The sequence below is a fragment of the Salvelinus fontinalis genome, chromosome 32 (genome assembly GCF_029448725.1).
Source record: "Salvelinus fontinalis isolate EN_2023a chromosome 32, ASM2944872v1, whole genome shotgun sequence".
NCBI classification, from domain to species: domain Eukaryota; kingdom Metazoa; phylum Chordata; class Actinopteri; order Salmoniformes; family Salmonidae; genus Salvelinus; species Salvelinus fontinalis.
Window position 1 is genome coordinate 21,823,114 of NC_074696.1, and position 15,635 is coordinate 21,838,748.

Genomic DNA, 15,635 nt, shown 5'->3' on the forward strand with positions numbered 1-15,635 from the left:
GGCCATATGCACTGATTGGAAATAACTGGACAGTTGAGAACAAATTCCACAGACGTTGATTTCACCTTTCCTGTGTTCTGAAATTAGTCCAGATGTAGGATGGTTGGCAGGGAGTGAAAGTCACCATTAACTACGGAGATGGATAAATATATATAACACACACACACTTAAAAAAATTGTTTTCCAATCATCCTTGCCAAAGGCATAGAATAGTCACCATCTAATAAACTGAATATGTATGCGTTTCCACAGCTCCCACTAGTGGCAATAAAGAATAACGCCGCAGCTGTAGAAATGTCATGATTTAATTCAACATAAAAGGCAGGGATGAGCACTGCATAGGTATTCATAATTTACAATTCACTTTCTTACAAAGTTAATATTCAAACATTCAAAGATGTAGATACCACAAATGTACAACATACAAAAGGTGTCGATTTTAAAGTCAAACTGCAGAGAATTTCCAAAACAAAACTAACCAGTACAAAAAGCCAGAACAGATTGATGGTTTATCATAAAGTCAGAACTGATCACAGATCAGTTTTATGATGGCCCCCTGCATAATGGTCAATGTTAGGATATCAGCAGGGTGGGCTGATCCTATATATTTGTGTAAGGTCAACTTCATTCCAGAGTGATATGAGAAAGGCAATTTGAAATAATAAAAAATAGGTAAACATCTGAATGTGTCCCCCAATAGCATCCTGTTCCCCATATAGTGCACTACTTTTGACCAGAGCCAAATGTGCACTCTTTAGGGAATAGGGTGCCATTTGAGATGGAACCCAACTCTCTTTTTCTCTGTTCATCCAATAAGAAAAGGGAAAACAACAAATGTTCATCTTTGAGACTCCAGTGTTTATGCCTTTGTGAAAATAAATACACTTAAGCTGTGGGATGTGTCACTCAAGCAACATTAAAACAACCATCAACATGTTTAAAACAATTTAAAAAGGCAACAAGGAGCTCAATGTGAACGTGGTTTAAAAATAAGAAATCTAAATTTGGTCCCATATTCACCCATTTTAACAGTTTGTCTTGTGAGTTGCTATGGTCTACAAGGCAGTGAGATGCTTAGTTTCAGCTCGATCCAATTGATCTCAGTCAGTCTCGTTATGAACGGCAGTGATTAAGCTCAGCTCAGTTTGGTGCTTAATCACCTGATAAAACTAATCTTCAAAAAAATACTAATCATCTTACCAGAGTGTGCATTTCATTGTCATTATGATAAAAAGGAAAGACAAATAAATACCTATACTGTACATAAGAGAAAAGTAAAACCCTTTTGAAAATAAATAGCCAAAGTGTTTGATGAACTCAGAAGACCTTCAGAGGTGTCCAGGTCCTTTAACTCATGTTGGAAAGTCAGAAAGCATACAAAGTCCTTGAAAACAGTAGCAGACAAAACCAGAGATGGGAGTATTGGTGTGAGATGGTGTCCGGAGGAACAGATTGTCTCCACCCTCCATCATATTCTCTCACTAACCAAATCTCTCCCTCTACTCTCCTTCAACATTCCCAACCCTTCTTTCCCTCCATCTGTCCCTTTCACAGTCTCAATCTCTATCCACCTAATAGTTTCTTACTTATCTCTCCCTCTGTCTATCCACCCCTTCTTATCTCAATATATCCAATCCCTCGCTCCCTCCCTCCTCCTCTCTGGTAGAACATACAGGCCACAGTAACACAGAAGATATAGTAACTGTAGAAGATAGATTTGTTTGATAGAGGCCCAGGACCTCCCGATCGTCCTTCTATCCTGCCATCTTTTCCCTCTTCCCTCTCCCCTCCTCTCTCTGTAATAGGCAGTAGATAGATCCATTTGAGTCAGTCTTCTTTCCTCTTTTGTCCAGGGAGGCTGCAGGTCTGCTCCTCCATGTCGTAATGGTCCACACTGAAGCCGTTGACCAGGGGGGCTGTGTGGGGGGTAGAGGGGGTTGTCCTGGAGGAGAGGAGGTACTCCTGAGCAAAGTCTGGGTGCTGCTCCACGAACCGACAGAAGTCATCTACAGATGGATATAGAGAGAGGGAAGGACAGAGCGAAAGACAGATTGTAATTAGTGTTGGCAGTGATCCCGTTAGTTGGACGCTCTTAACCTGAGTGATTTACAGTTAGTGCATTCAACTTAAAGTAGCTAGGTGAAACAACCACATATCACAATCGCAGCAAGTACAACTTTTTCCTCAATAAAGCAACTATCAGCAAAGTCAATGCTAGTTAGAAAAGACGAGTGAGAACGTTAGAGCAAGAAAGGGCATTAGTGTGTGATATCACCGTGTGTGATCTTCCCCGCGTCAAGTGTGTCGATTGCTGAGAACAACTCTGTGACGTCGACCTCTGCCACTCCCAACGCCGTTCTCAAAATGGATGCCAGATCCTTTTCCACGATCGCCATGTCCTCCTTCGCCTCGTACATCTGACCAGGGTCAGGACAGTTATAACGTTTTATATAGCAGACGTTTTATATATTATCTAGGTATTTCTATTATAAATGCCTTATAAGAGCAGACAGATGTTATAATGCTGTCAAAGAGCAGACATTGGGTTAATATAGTGCTTCATAGGAACTGTTATAAAGCTTCATTGCCTGTCACTCACCCCAAAGGCCAGCCTGAGGGTGTCCATGGCTTTAGAGGGTTGACATGCCACAGACAGGGCTATCACATACTCCCTGATGTCGATCTGACCATCTCCATGCTTCAGAGAGGGAGTAAGGGAGAGCGAGGGAGTAAGGGAGTAAGGGAGAGAGAGCGAGAGAGCGAGAGAGATTAAGGGAGAGAAAGAAAGGGAGTAAGGGAGGGAGAGAGGGAGTAAGGGAGTAAGGGAGGGAGAGAGAGGGAGTACAGGACAGAGCAAGAAAAGAACATTAATGGTTATTTATTTCTCCTAATTTGATTGATTGACTGAATAAAAATCAGTGTGTGTGGGACACTATGTGATTTATACACTGCGTGTTAGATACCTACCTGGTTGAAGAGACTGTGTAACTCTGTGAGCATGTCCGTCACAGGTAGGTTGAGGTAATGAGCAAAGTCCCCCAATCCCAGTCTGTATCCCCAAAGCTTCCTGGCTTTGCTAGCCTGCTGCTCTAACACTGTATCTGTCGTCCCCGCTCTCAGCCTGCACATAGAAAATACATGGTTAAGAAATACATTTCCTACTGTCCAGGGTTGTGGCTAGAAGCTTGGGTTTGTCCATTTAATGCAGCGGTATTCAAAGTCTGGGTCGCGAGAATTGCAGTGGGGTCACCAAATTAAATATATATATAAAAATTGGGAACCAGTACAGATTATTTTATGGGACAATATACAAACTTCATTGAGAAATAATTTGAAATTTGATTGAGTAAATGTATGTATTGGTTGTCTTAATGTTGATAGGAGAGATGAGAATGTAATGAATTGAAGGTTATTTGTTGATGTGAAAATAAACATGTGCCGGTTTTAAGGATGTGTCATTAGATTTGGGGCGGGAAGAATTTTGGGGCGGGAAGAATTTCTGGTGCCAAAAATGGGGTCCCCGCTGAAAGTTTGAAAACCACAGATTTAAATGGCAAAATCAAGTACATCTCAAATCATTTGAAATACTATACTTTCTAGTATCTGAATGTATTCAACACATTCCTTTGACATAGATCTGCCACTTCCCTTAGTACTATTTCCCAGTATTATCAGAAAACCCAGTAGTATTTCCTAGTAAACCCACTAGCATTTCAGTAGTATTACCCAGTATTATCAGTAAACCCTGTAGGATTTCCCAGTTCGACCAGTAAACCCAGAAAATATTAGTCGTAGTATTTCCCAGTAAACCCAGTAATATTAGTCATAGTATTTCCCAGTAAATCCAGTAATATTTCCCCAGTATGACACCCTTAAAATGTCAAAACGAGGAACAAGAGATCACTCATACCCTACCTACCCATTCAGACACCTAAACAAAAACACAATGTACGATTTTAGAATAAACATTTAAACATTTTGAAATGTTCTTATTCATTCAACATCAATGTTTTGTTACGTCAGCAAAACAATTCTGTTTTAAAAACTATTAAGGACCTGTAATAACGCTTAACAACCAATAGTAAAGTAAACTTCAACTCACCCGAGCCTTCGCGCTAGTCTATTGAACTGCAGTAGGCTGCTGTTGCTAGGGACACGCATTGGGCCCTTTGCTAGGCTCAGCTGGCAGTCATCAAACGACAGGTCTGTGATGGGCAGCTCCAGGGCCCTATCAAAGCACAGAGAGAGCAGTCAGAACCCTCCCCCCTGACATGTCAGATATACTGTATATGTGGCAGGCATTTAGAGAAGTATAAGACACACAGATAGCCAGATGTAACCTGGGGAGGCGACACACACACAACTAACTTGGCCATGATGCTTCTGACATTATTGGCGAACAGAGCAGGGTTGTTCTTCTCTTCCTCAGAAGGAGTGTAGAGAGGCAGGTACTGCATGGAAGAAAAACTCATTGTTATCACCCGCCCATCTTCCATTTCTCTTTCTTCAAGAAAGATTGGACGTCCGTACGCAGTAAGACGCCCCACTATGTAACAATGGCGTCATATTTGCTGAGTCCACCTTAAAAAAAAAAAAACGTTACCTCAATCTCTATGGGGTTGTGAAACTGGCACAGTGTCAGCCACAGTATCTCAAACCTGAGTGGAAAGCGAGAGAGAGTAATCAGTTGATTCAGAAATGTAAAAAAGGTGGAGGGGTGATGAGAGAATAGAGAGAAGTTGTGCAAGGGGATATTGTGAAGATTAACCACAGGCCTAAAAATCTATCTAAAACATATTGCCAGATGTGGGCCGTTTTTGAATATTGATTAGTGATTGTCAAGGACGCACAGAAATCCCAAAATGTGTGGAGTTTTTGTTTGCAATGTGTATAGGCTAAGAGAGCTTCATCAGCTGTTTATTGATGAAGTGTTGTAATAGTATGAAAAGAAAACCTATTTGTTGAGAATTACCACACAGGGTACAACGTCTATTCTAGCTCCTAAAGGTGCAGTAGCCTACCTTGGGTGTTAAAAAATATGTTTTTATCTGCAGTTTTTCTATTGCTATTTATTCTGTTACCAATCAAATTGACATGTTAATAGTATCTTCTGATTACAATTATTATGTCTCATATTTTACCCAAACGCAATCTATTAGCTTCCAAAATACAAGTACTGAAAGTATATCTAGCTGTCCGACAACGCATTCTGATTGAATGGCTGGTCCTGTACTTTGTAAAAACAGAGTACATGTTGGGAGAAGATCTTGGTTCCTTTCTAAACATAGCAATGTGAATGCAAAGAGGACTCTGTCCACAAAATAGGCGAAGTGAGCTGGCTAAAGAGTTGAGTCCTCATTCAAAGGCAAGGGCAGTGTGAATACAAAGAGAACGGAGTTCACTTTAAAGAGGACTGAGATCGGTTCTTTCAAAGAGGCCCTCACTAAGAGAGAGACAGAGATGAAAATAATGAGGAAGAGATACTCACGCTCCAGGGCCTTGCCATGTCCACGTGATCGTATCCTGTCGGAAGAGGAAATTAGTTACACAGCAAGAATGGGGCCTACACAGAGGCTGCATCTCAATACTTTACACTGGCTTCCTCTCCTCTGCGGGCCAGAGACACAGACGCATGAAAAGGGATCAAATCGTACGACGTACATCATTGTCCGTCAAAAGTGCAACTCAAGCCAACTATTTTCAGACGAGTTCCGACGAGTTTTATCTGTCTAAAGACAGACCATTTGTGCATTTGTCAGACAATCTCTGTTGTCACTCATCTGTCAACAGATAACTCTCATTGAAAAAGCATTGGCTCCATCCAAAATACTTGAGCACAAAATCACAGTGTGCTCATGTCCTAAATGAGTGACACACAGCAGGACTGGCGCCTACACAGAGGCTGCATCTCAATACTCTACAGAGGCTTCCTTTCCCCTTTCCGTCTACAATGGTCTGAAACCTTTGTACAAGTGAAAGCAACTTGGGGCATGGTCTATTTGAGACTTGCTTTGACTTTTTCAGTTATGTTGTGCTATTGCAGGTCAAGAGGAGAGGACAACATTGTAGAGATGAAATATCACTCCGCACGAGTATGAAGCCACTCAAAACGGACACAGACTGACGCCTTGAGAAGAGAGAAACTGTCAACGGACGAAGGGAACGAGAGGGGAAGGAAGGAGGAAGAGGTTAGGGGGGTAGGATGACCTGAAATATTCTGCTTTTATAAAATGTGATGCTGTTTTCAAATGAAACACAATACCTTGCTCTTGTTAAAGCTTTTAGAATGGATTTGTTTTTTGTACAATTAAATGTACAATATCAAACAAGATCATATAAATCATAAGACAGTTAAGTATATTCTTCTGTATATCAAATTATATATACATGAACTTAATTTCCTTTAGATTCAGACATTAGTTAGACCTGTCAAATTTTAGTGCGTTATTGAGTCACTGCTGTTACGAGGAAGAACGTATTTTCACGCCACTAATCTACTACAATCAACGTTTTCCCGTCTTGGTGGGGCGTTGCTTCTTTTTTTTTTCATTCAAAGTAGGAATGGAGAGAGGGTGGTTTGGAGGAGAAGAGGGAGGGAAGGAGATTAGCTTACCATTTTGTTGGGGTAACGTAGGACTACTGGTTGGACTGGAACTGCTGGAATGAAGGCCCCTGAGAGAGAGAAATGTTATTGAGTGAGCTCGAGTGTGTGTGTGTGTGTGTGTGTGTCTATGTGAGCATATTCATACTCTCCCATATATACCGTATACCGGTTATTTGGAAATAGCCATGGGATGATTTTTCAATACTGTTGTAACTATCATTTTTTAAATAAATGTGAATATTATTACTAGGTACTTTAAGTATACTGAAAAATATATATAAAACGCAACATGTAAAGTGTAGGTACGATGTTTCATGAACTGAAATAAAAAATCTCTGAAATTTTCCAAACGCATAAAAACCTTATTTCTCTCAAATGTTATGCACAAATGGATTTCTCCTTTTCCAAGATAATCCATCCACCTGACAGGTGTGGCATATCAAGAAGCTGATTAAAAAGCATGATCACTACACAGGTGCACCTGTGCTGGGGACAATATAGAGCTGACCCTATTTAGTCGACTGGTCGATTGTTTGGTCGCTAGGCTGTTGGTGGGCCGAGCAGTCTAAAATATATATGTTTTTATGGCATATGAGACACCGGTCTGATTCCCGCCTGTCTCAGTAGACAAATCCATTGCTGAGGCAGTGGGGTTGGCACACCATTATCACCAGCAGTACATTTACCGTTAATTGCCATAATTTCTAATATTTTGTTACGGTGATTTCTGTTAACGCATTCCATATATTCTTATTACAGTCTTTAACCTTTCTCATTGTCGAGGGCACCGCACAACCTAGGCTACATTTGTGAGGGACAAGTTTTGGCTTATTTCATTCCATTTAGCAGTTGTCAATGAATTCCTTGTCGTTTGTTTGTAGCGCTCCTGTCAATGTTGAGTAAGGACGTACACCTGATTATACATAGAAGTAGGCAGAGGCAGATCACCACTGTGGAACTTCTCTAAGTAATACATTATTCACCTCAAACAGCAAGTAAACAAAGTCTGTTCTTACATGCATTGAGAATGACATTAGTTCCTTAACTCAGCCTAGTTGAAAAATCTTTCGAGCCCTCTTTCAATAACCACTCACCGTGAAAAAAATACAAAAATAAAATAATTAAAGCCATGCTCTGATCCAGTGGAAACGTCATAAAATAATAATAATAAATAATTATCATAAATAAATAAGGCCTACCTGATAATTTCTTATCCCTTGCGCAAATAGCCTACATCTATGTCTGTCTGGAGCAGGAAACTGAGGGCCCATAAAATGTTACACAATGTTGCAAGTTTGCTAGTGCTAGCTTCAGGCTGCACCAAGTTAGTATATAATAGTTGACACAATGTTTCAAGTTCCTTGCAGACAGGCCATGTGTAGCCAATTAGATTTATAGAATATTTATTTTTTATCAAGGTATTTTCTACCTACAGGCTAGGCTGCAATTTTATTTGTTGGCCTTATGTAGGCTATGTTTATATAGTTGGCAATGGAAGTTACATCGATAATTTTTTTAACTACATGATAATAATTTGGAGATACGAAGACTATTATAAATGAAAAGAAAACTGTTCGAAGAAAATGTGCACATAAAAATAACTGGTATGCAGATCGGTAGAAAAGGTAAGATAAATTGGCACTCCAAATGGTAGCCTATTCGTAGCATTACAGCAGGAGCTTAACAGCAGAATCTGCAAAGGCCAGCAGCAGTAGGAGGAAGAGGGCCGAAAGAACAGACAACTGTCTGACAGCCCTAGGATAATAAAAAGCCGATAAAATGTGCAGTTTTGTCACACACCACAATGCCACAGATGTCTCAAGTTGACGGAGTGTGCAATTGGCATGCTGACTGCAGGAATGTCCACCAGAGCTGTTGGCAGAGAATTGAATGTTAATTTCTCTACCATAAGCCACCTCTCCAATGTCATTTTCGAGAAATTGGCAGTACGTTCAACTGGCCTCACAACCGCAGACCATGTGTAACCACGCCAGCGCAGGACCTCCACAGCCGATGAAACGGAGGAGTATCTGTCTAATAAAGCCCTTCTATGGGAGAAAACTAATTCTAAATTTGCTAGGCCTGTCTCCCCAGTGGGTGGGCCTATGCTGCGCCCCTGCCCAGTCATGTGAAATCCAAATATTAGGGCCTAATGAATTTATTTCAATTGACTGATTTCTTATAATAACTGTAACTCAGTAAAATCATTACATTTTTGCATATTGAGTTTATATTTTTGTTCAGTATAAATACCTGCAGTCAACTTACTTGTGTCATTTCACCTGTCACAACTGTTCATAATGAAGCTTAGCGGCAGACCCCAGTCACCTTATGTTTGTTTACAAGCACACAACATTAAGAGACTGGAGCCTTGGGAGTCACTCACTATTGTGCACCATGAGCCAGGTGACGTAGTTACATTTACATTACATTTTAGTCATTTAGCAGACGCTCTTATCCAGAGCGACTTACAGTAGACATTTGTGCATACATTTTATTACATTTTACATACTGAGACAAGGATATCCCTACCGGCCAAACCCTCCCTAACCCGGACGACGCTATGCCAATTGTGCGTCGCCCCACGGACCTCCCGGTTGCGGCCGGCTGAAACAGAGCCTGGGCGCGAACCCAGCCCAGCCTGGGCGCGAACCCAGAGACTCTGGTGGCGCAGCTAGCACTGCGATGCAGTGCCCTAGACCACTGCGCCACCCGGGAGGTCGTTACAGTATGGAATTCACAACCAAATGTTTGCCAGCTAGATGTATTATAACTATTAAAGTTAACTGTCTGAAATGTGCTAAATGCTCTGTAGTTGTGCATTCGGTTTGCTAAATGAGTAGCTAGCTAGTTAGTTATCTAGCTAAGTGGTTAGCTTGTTTCATAATGAATCTTTGCTTGGTAACAGCAGAGAATCTCCCCCTGGATCAAGAGCCTTGCTGTCTAATATTTGTTTTGTGTGTAGCAAACTGTCAGTAGCATTTTTGAGTTACTTGTATAACTTGATGAGCTGGGATGTCTGCCCTGTAAATTGTTTGTCAGAGACTGTATAGAATGTTGGCAATGACTTAGTTAGCATTTAACTAGCATTCGCCATGGGATTTTACATGTACTTGTTTGCATTGCTAACCTTCACATTAGAGACTCAGTGAGGTTTGAAAACCGTGCCCTTTGTGTTCAGTGCTGCTATTACCGAATAACCTGGGATGGCATAAGTTTGGTATGAAGGTATGACAATCTGGACAACGCCCAAGCCTAATTCACACTCGGTGGATGACTGACATTCTGACAACCTTCTCTGTGTGTGTGTTTAAGATGACTGACAACCTTCCCCCTGAGGACACACAACGTCAAAATCCTGTGTTAATGGTTACAGTTTTATACAGTAGTACAGCCTGGTCATGAAACTGCTGGAGACTACCCTGACCTCTGGGTGCAATGGGACCATTACCACTAGGATACTGTAGGAGTTATGACTGGATGATTATGTAGGAGTATGGAGAGAGGGATGAGGAGGTATGAGAGGGAGAGAGCAGAGAGGGGGCGAGAGAAAGAATGAGGGGATAGAGAAAGAGGGAGAGAGAGGGGTATATGCATGTGAAGATCGGTGTGAGATTTACATTTAGTACAGCAGAGTGGAAGAGATGAGGGAATTCAGAAAAGAAAGAGAAGATCAGACAAAAGTGAAAAGAAGGGAAGATGACAATATGATTGAGACATACTGTATGCCAGGGCTGTTTGGCAGAGAACCAGTGAGAGGACTAAACAAGAGACACATTGGACAGCTAAATACAGACAAGACCGAGGTACTTATTGTTGGAGCCAAAGCACAGTGAGAGAATTTGTCCTCACATTTTAATTCACGAGCAATAAAGGTAAAACACCAAGTAAAAAAACCTAGGTGTTGTTCTATTGGTTTTTAAATCAATCCACGATTGTTCACCCCAATACATGTCAGACATGTTTTTAATTTATGTACCCAGTAGGTCCCTCAGGTCCTCTGGCACTGGCCTTTTAACTATCCCAAAGCCTAGGACCGAGAGGCAGCCTTTAGTTACTATGCTCCCAGCCTCAGGAATAGCGTGCCAGAGAACCCGAGGGGGACCAAGAGACATGGAGAGGCAGCCTTTAGTTATTATGCCCCCAGCCTCAGGAAAAGCCTGCCAGAGAACCTGAGGGGGACCAAGAGGCATGGAGAGGAGAGACTGAAACTGTGGACAAAAAGAGATCTTAAAAAAAGCTTTGCTTTTCCTTAGGGTGCTTTTTAGTTGTTCAGATTTTACTGTTATTCTTTAGTTTTCTTAATCCTCTTAAATATTTCATTTTATTTTCATTGTTTTTATTTGTTTTTTCCTGTGACGACCATTGTACTGCATTTCTGAAATGTGCTGTATAAATAAAACTGAGACAACCCAGAGTTAAACTAACAGCTGGGTTTAAAGGGGCAACACTACACAGACGGGAACACGCTTAGATAAACAGGGATTTACAGCTCCAGTCAGATTTGGTCAGTTAAATTCCTAATATATAACTATTTACCTTTGCCATAGCCCAAAATATAAGAATGTTACTCCATTGTTTACAAACAACAACGTCAACAATGTCTTTCCTTGCATCTGGAGCCCTGTCTATGAACTTGTGGTGACATTTCCCTAGCCCCATCCCTCAGCTGTATATCATCACAAATGGCGAGGACACCATTTTGTTGTTTTTCGTTTCCCAGAATGTAGCTTAACTGAACAGGGTGAGACAGGTTTAGAAAAGCATGGCTTATGGGGACAGGACAGTGACACAGGGGTAGAACAGAAGGGATTACTCTGTGGGGACAGCTACAATGAAGAGGGGTACACTAGTGGGAACACACACACACAAAGCGACAACACACACACACGCTGAACAGAGACACGCACACGCTAAACAGAAATACACACACATGGAAGTGCACATTCAAGACTCACATACACAGTGACAGGCACAAGGGGTGAAACCCCACTGAGACTCTGTAATGCAAACATTAGCAATGAGAAAGAGGGCGAGAGAGAGAGACACACACAGCAAAAGAGAGAGAGTCGGCGCAGGCGCGAGAGAGAGAGTCGGCGCAGGCGCGAGAGAGAGAGTCGGCGCAGGCGCGAGAGAGAGAGAGTCGGCGCAGGCGCGAGAGAGAGAGTCGGCGCAGGCGCGAGAGAGAGAGTCGGCGCAGGCGCGAGAGAGAGAGTCGGCGCAGGCGCGAGAGAGAGAGTCGGCGCAGGCGCGAGAGAGAGAGTCGGCGCAGGCGCGAGAGAGAGAGTCGGCGCAGGCGCGAGAGAGAGAGTCGGCGCAGGCGCGAGAGAGTCGGCGCAGGCGCGAGAGAGTCGGCGCAGGCGCGAGAGAGTCGGCGCAGGCGCGAGAGAGTCGGCGCAGGCGCGAGAGAGTCGGCGCAGGCGCGAGAGAGTCGGCGCAGGCGCGGGCGAGAGCGACGGCGCGAGCGAGAGCGACGGCGCGAGCGAGAGCGACGACGCGAGCGAGAGCGACGGCGCGAGCGAGAGCGACGACGCGAGCGAGAGCGACGGCGCGAGCGACGGCGCGAGCGACGGCGCGAGCGAGAGAGACGGCGCGCGAGAGAGAGACGGCGCGCGAGAGAGAGACGGCGCGCGAGAGAGAGACGGCGCGAGAGAGAGAGACGGCGCGAGAGAGTCGGCGCGAGAGAGAGAGAGCGAGAGAGAGAGAGCGAGAGAGTCGGCGCGAGAGAGTCGGCGCAGGCGCGAGAGAGTCGGCGCAGGCGCGAGAGAGTCGGCGCAGGCGCGAGAGAGTCGGCGCAGGCGCGAGAGAGTCGGCGCAGGCGCGAGAGAGTCGGCGCAGGCGCGAGAGAGTCGGCGCAGGCGCGAGAGAGTCGGCGCAGGCGCGAGAGAGTCGGCGCAGGCGCGAGAGAGTCGGCGCAGGCGCGAGAGAGTCGGCGCAGGCGCGAGAGAGTCGGCGCAGGCGCGAGAGAGTCGGCGCAGGCGCGAGAGAGTCGGCGCAGGCGCGAGAGAGTCGGCGCAGGCGCGAGAGAGTCGGCGCAGGCGCGAGAGAGTCGGCGCAGGCGCGAGAGAGTCGGCGCAGGCGCGAGAGAGACGGCGCGAGCGAGAGAGACGGCGCGAGCGAGAGAGACGGCGCGAGCGAGAGAGACGGCGCGAGCGAGAGAGACGGCGCGAGCGAGAGAGACGGCGCGCGAGAGAGAGTCGGCGCGAGAGAGAGAGAGCGAGAGAGTCGGCGCGAGAGAGAGAGAGCGAGAGAGTCGGCGCGAGCGAGAGAGAGCGAGAGAGTCGGCGCGAGCGAGAGAGACGGCGCGAGCGAGAGAGACGGCGCGAGCGAGAGAGACGGCGCGAGCGAGAGAGACGGCGCGAGCGAGAGAGACGGCGCGAGCGAGAGAGACGGCGCGAGCGAGAGAGACGGCGCGAGCGAGAGAGACGGCGCGAGCGAGAGAGACGGCGCGAGCGAGAGAGACGGCGCGAGCGAGAGAGACGGCGCGAGCGAGAGAGACGGCGCGAGCGAGAGAGACGGCGCGCGAGAGAGAGTCGGCGCGAGAGAGAGAGAGCGAGAGAGTCGGCGCGAGAGAGAGAGAGCGAGAGAGTCGGCGCGAGAGAGAGAGAGCGAGAGAGTCGGCGCGAGAGAGTCGTCGCTCTCGCTCGCGCCGACCTGGTCAGCATAAAGAACACATACCAGGCTTGAATGTGATGAGGCAGGATCTGTTGGTACACGTCCCCTCTGGAAATATCATTATCTGCAAACACACACACGTACAGTACGCACACGGTACTTATCTAAATACACAGTACATTGAATTAGACTTCAAGATTGAGGAAGGTTGGTCTTTACATTACCTGAGGCCACTCCCCTCCAGCGTGGGCTCTGCGTTTGATCTCCTCGACCGTCTTCCTGCGAGAATCCTGGTCCGACCGCGACACGAACACTGGTCTTATGAACTTTATCAGAGCTGGTGGGGCAGGGAGAGACAGAAGAGGATGAGGGAAAGACATTGGGGAGAGAGGGAGAGGTGAGGGAAGGGGCAGAGAGAAAGATGGAGATAGAGAAAGGGAGGGAGGGAAAGAGGAATGATAGAGATTAGTGATTAGCACAGCATAATATCAATATAACTATAATAATGTTATAATGACAATATGGTCATCTTTAACACCTGGTCTCACCACCTCATACGGTTCCTCTCAATTCAATTCAATTCAAGGGGCTTTATTGGCATGGGAAACATGAGTTAACATTGCCAAAGCAAGTGAGGTAGACAATACACAAAAGTGAAACAGACAATACAAATTAACGGTAAACATTACACATACAGAAGTTTCAAAACAATAAAGACATTACAAATGTCATATTATATATATACAGTGTTGTAACAATGTACAAATGGTTAAAGCACACAAGTTAAAATAAATAAGCATAAATATGGGTTGTATTTACAATGGTGTTTGTTTTTCACTGGTTGCCCTTTTCTTGTGGCAACAGGTCACAAATCTTGCTGCTGTGATGGCACACTGTGGAATTTCACCCAGTAGATATGGGAGTTTATCAAAATTGGATTTGTTTTCGAATTCTTTGTGGATCTGTGTGATCTGAGGGAAATATGTGTCTCTAATATGGTCATACATTGGGCAGGAGGTTAGGAAGTGCAGCTCAGTTTCCACCTCATTTTGTGGGCAGTGTGCACATAGCCTGTCTTCTCTTGAGAGCCATGTCTGCCTACGGCGGCCTTTCTCAATAGCAAGGCTATGCTCACTGAGTCTGTACATAGTCAAAGCTTTCCTTAAGTTTGGGTCAGTCACAGTGGTCAGGTATTCTGCCACTGTGTACTCTCTGTTTAGGGCCAAATAGCATTCTAGTTTGCTCTGTTTTTTTGTTAATTCTTTCCAATGTGTCAAGTAATTATCTTTTTGTTTTCTCATGATTTGGTTGGGTCTAATTGTGCTGTTGTCCTGGGGCTCTGTGGGGTGTGTTTGTGAACAGAGCCCTAGGACCAGCTTGCTTAGGGGACTCTTCTCCAGGTTCATCTCTCTGTAGGTGATGGCTTTGTTATGGAAGGTTTGGGAATCGGTGGTTGTAGAATTTAACGGCTCTTTTCTGGATTTTGATAATTAGTGGGTATCGGCCTAATTCTGCTCTGCATGCATTATTTGGTGTTGTACACGGAGGATATTTTAGCAGAATTCTGCATGCAGAGTCTCAATTTGGTGTTTGTCCCATTTTGTGAAATCTTGGTTGGTGAGCGGACCCCAGACCTCACAACCATAAAGGGCAATGGGCTCTATGACTGATTCAAGTATTTTTAGCCAGATCCTAATTGGTATGTTGAAATGTATGTTCCTTTTGATGGCATAGAATGCCCTTCTTGCCTTGTCTCTCAGATCGTTCACAGCTTTGTGGAAGTTACCCGTGGTGCTGATGTTTAGGCCGAGGTATGTATAGTTTTTTGTGTGCTCTAGGGCAACGGTGTCTAGATGGAATTTGTGGTCCTGGCGACAGGACCTTTTTTGGAACACCATTATTTTGGTCTTACTGAGATTTACTGTCAGGGCCCAGGTCTGACAGAATCTGTGCAGAAGATCTAGGTGCTGCTGTAGGCCCTCCTTGGTTGGTGACAGAAGCACCAGATCATCAGCAAACAGTAGACATTTGACTTCGGATTCTAGTAGGGTGAGACCGGGTGCTGCAGACTGTTCTAGTGCCCGTGCCAATTCGTTGATATATATGTTGAAGAGGGTGGGGCTTAAGCTGCATCCCTGTCTCACCCCACGACCCTGTGTGAAGAAATGTGTGTGTTTTTTGCCAATTTTAACCACACACTTGTTGTTTGTGTACATGGATTTTATAATGTCGTATGTTTTACCCCCAACACCACTTTCCATCAATTTGTATAGCAGACCCTCATGCCAAATTGAGTCGAAAGCTTTTTTGAAATCAACAAAGCATGAGAAGACTTTGCCTTTGTTTTGGTTTGTTTGGTTGTCAACAGTGGTTTGGAAGTGACCGCGCACTCTCAAAACGTGCAGTGGTTTGGAAG

General features: G+C 44.7%; 1 protein-coding gene across 2 annotated transcripts in view; it reads right to left on the reverse strand.

The window, feature by feature from the left end:
• Nucleotides 1–287: 287 nt before the first annotated feature.
• The window catches only part of LOC129830917 (lysophosphatidylcholine acyltransferase 1-like), a 36,854-nt gene continuing 21,506 nt past the window's right edge, over nucleotides 288–15,635 (reverse strand). For both annotated transcript variants that reach the window (XM_055893752.1, XM_055893751.1), the window contains 11 exons: nucleotides 13,444–13,556; nucleotides 13,283–13,343; nucleotides 6,614–6,672; nucleotides 5,489–5,523; nucleotides 4,604–4,658; nucleotides 4,369–4,451; nucleotides 4,103–4,228; nucleotides 2,968–3,121; nucleotides 2,600–2,698; nucleotides 2,276–2,417; nucleotides 288–2,006 (listed from right to left, as the gene is read on the reverse strand). In XM_055893752.1, coding sequence (XP_055749727.1) covers nucleotides 1,828–2,006; nucleotides 2,276–2,417; nucleotides 2,600–2,698; nucleotides 2,968–3,121; nucleotides 4,103–4,228; nucleotides 4,369–4,451; nucleotides 4,604–4,658; nucleotides 5,489–5,523; nucleotides 6,614–6,672; nucleotides 13,283–13,343; nucleotides 13,444–13,556 — 1,106 coding nt within the window. In that variant the 3' untranslated portion in view covers nucleotides 288–1,827. The remainder of the gene's footprint in view (nucleotides 2,007–2,275; nucleotides 2,418–2,599; nucleotides 2,699–2,967; nucleotides 3,122–4,102; nucleotides 4,229–4,368; nucleotides 4,452–4,603; nucleotides 4,659–5,488; nucleotides 5,524–6,613; nucleotides 6,673–13,282; nucleotides 13,344–13,443; nucleotides 13,557–15,635) is intronic.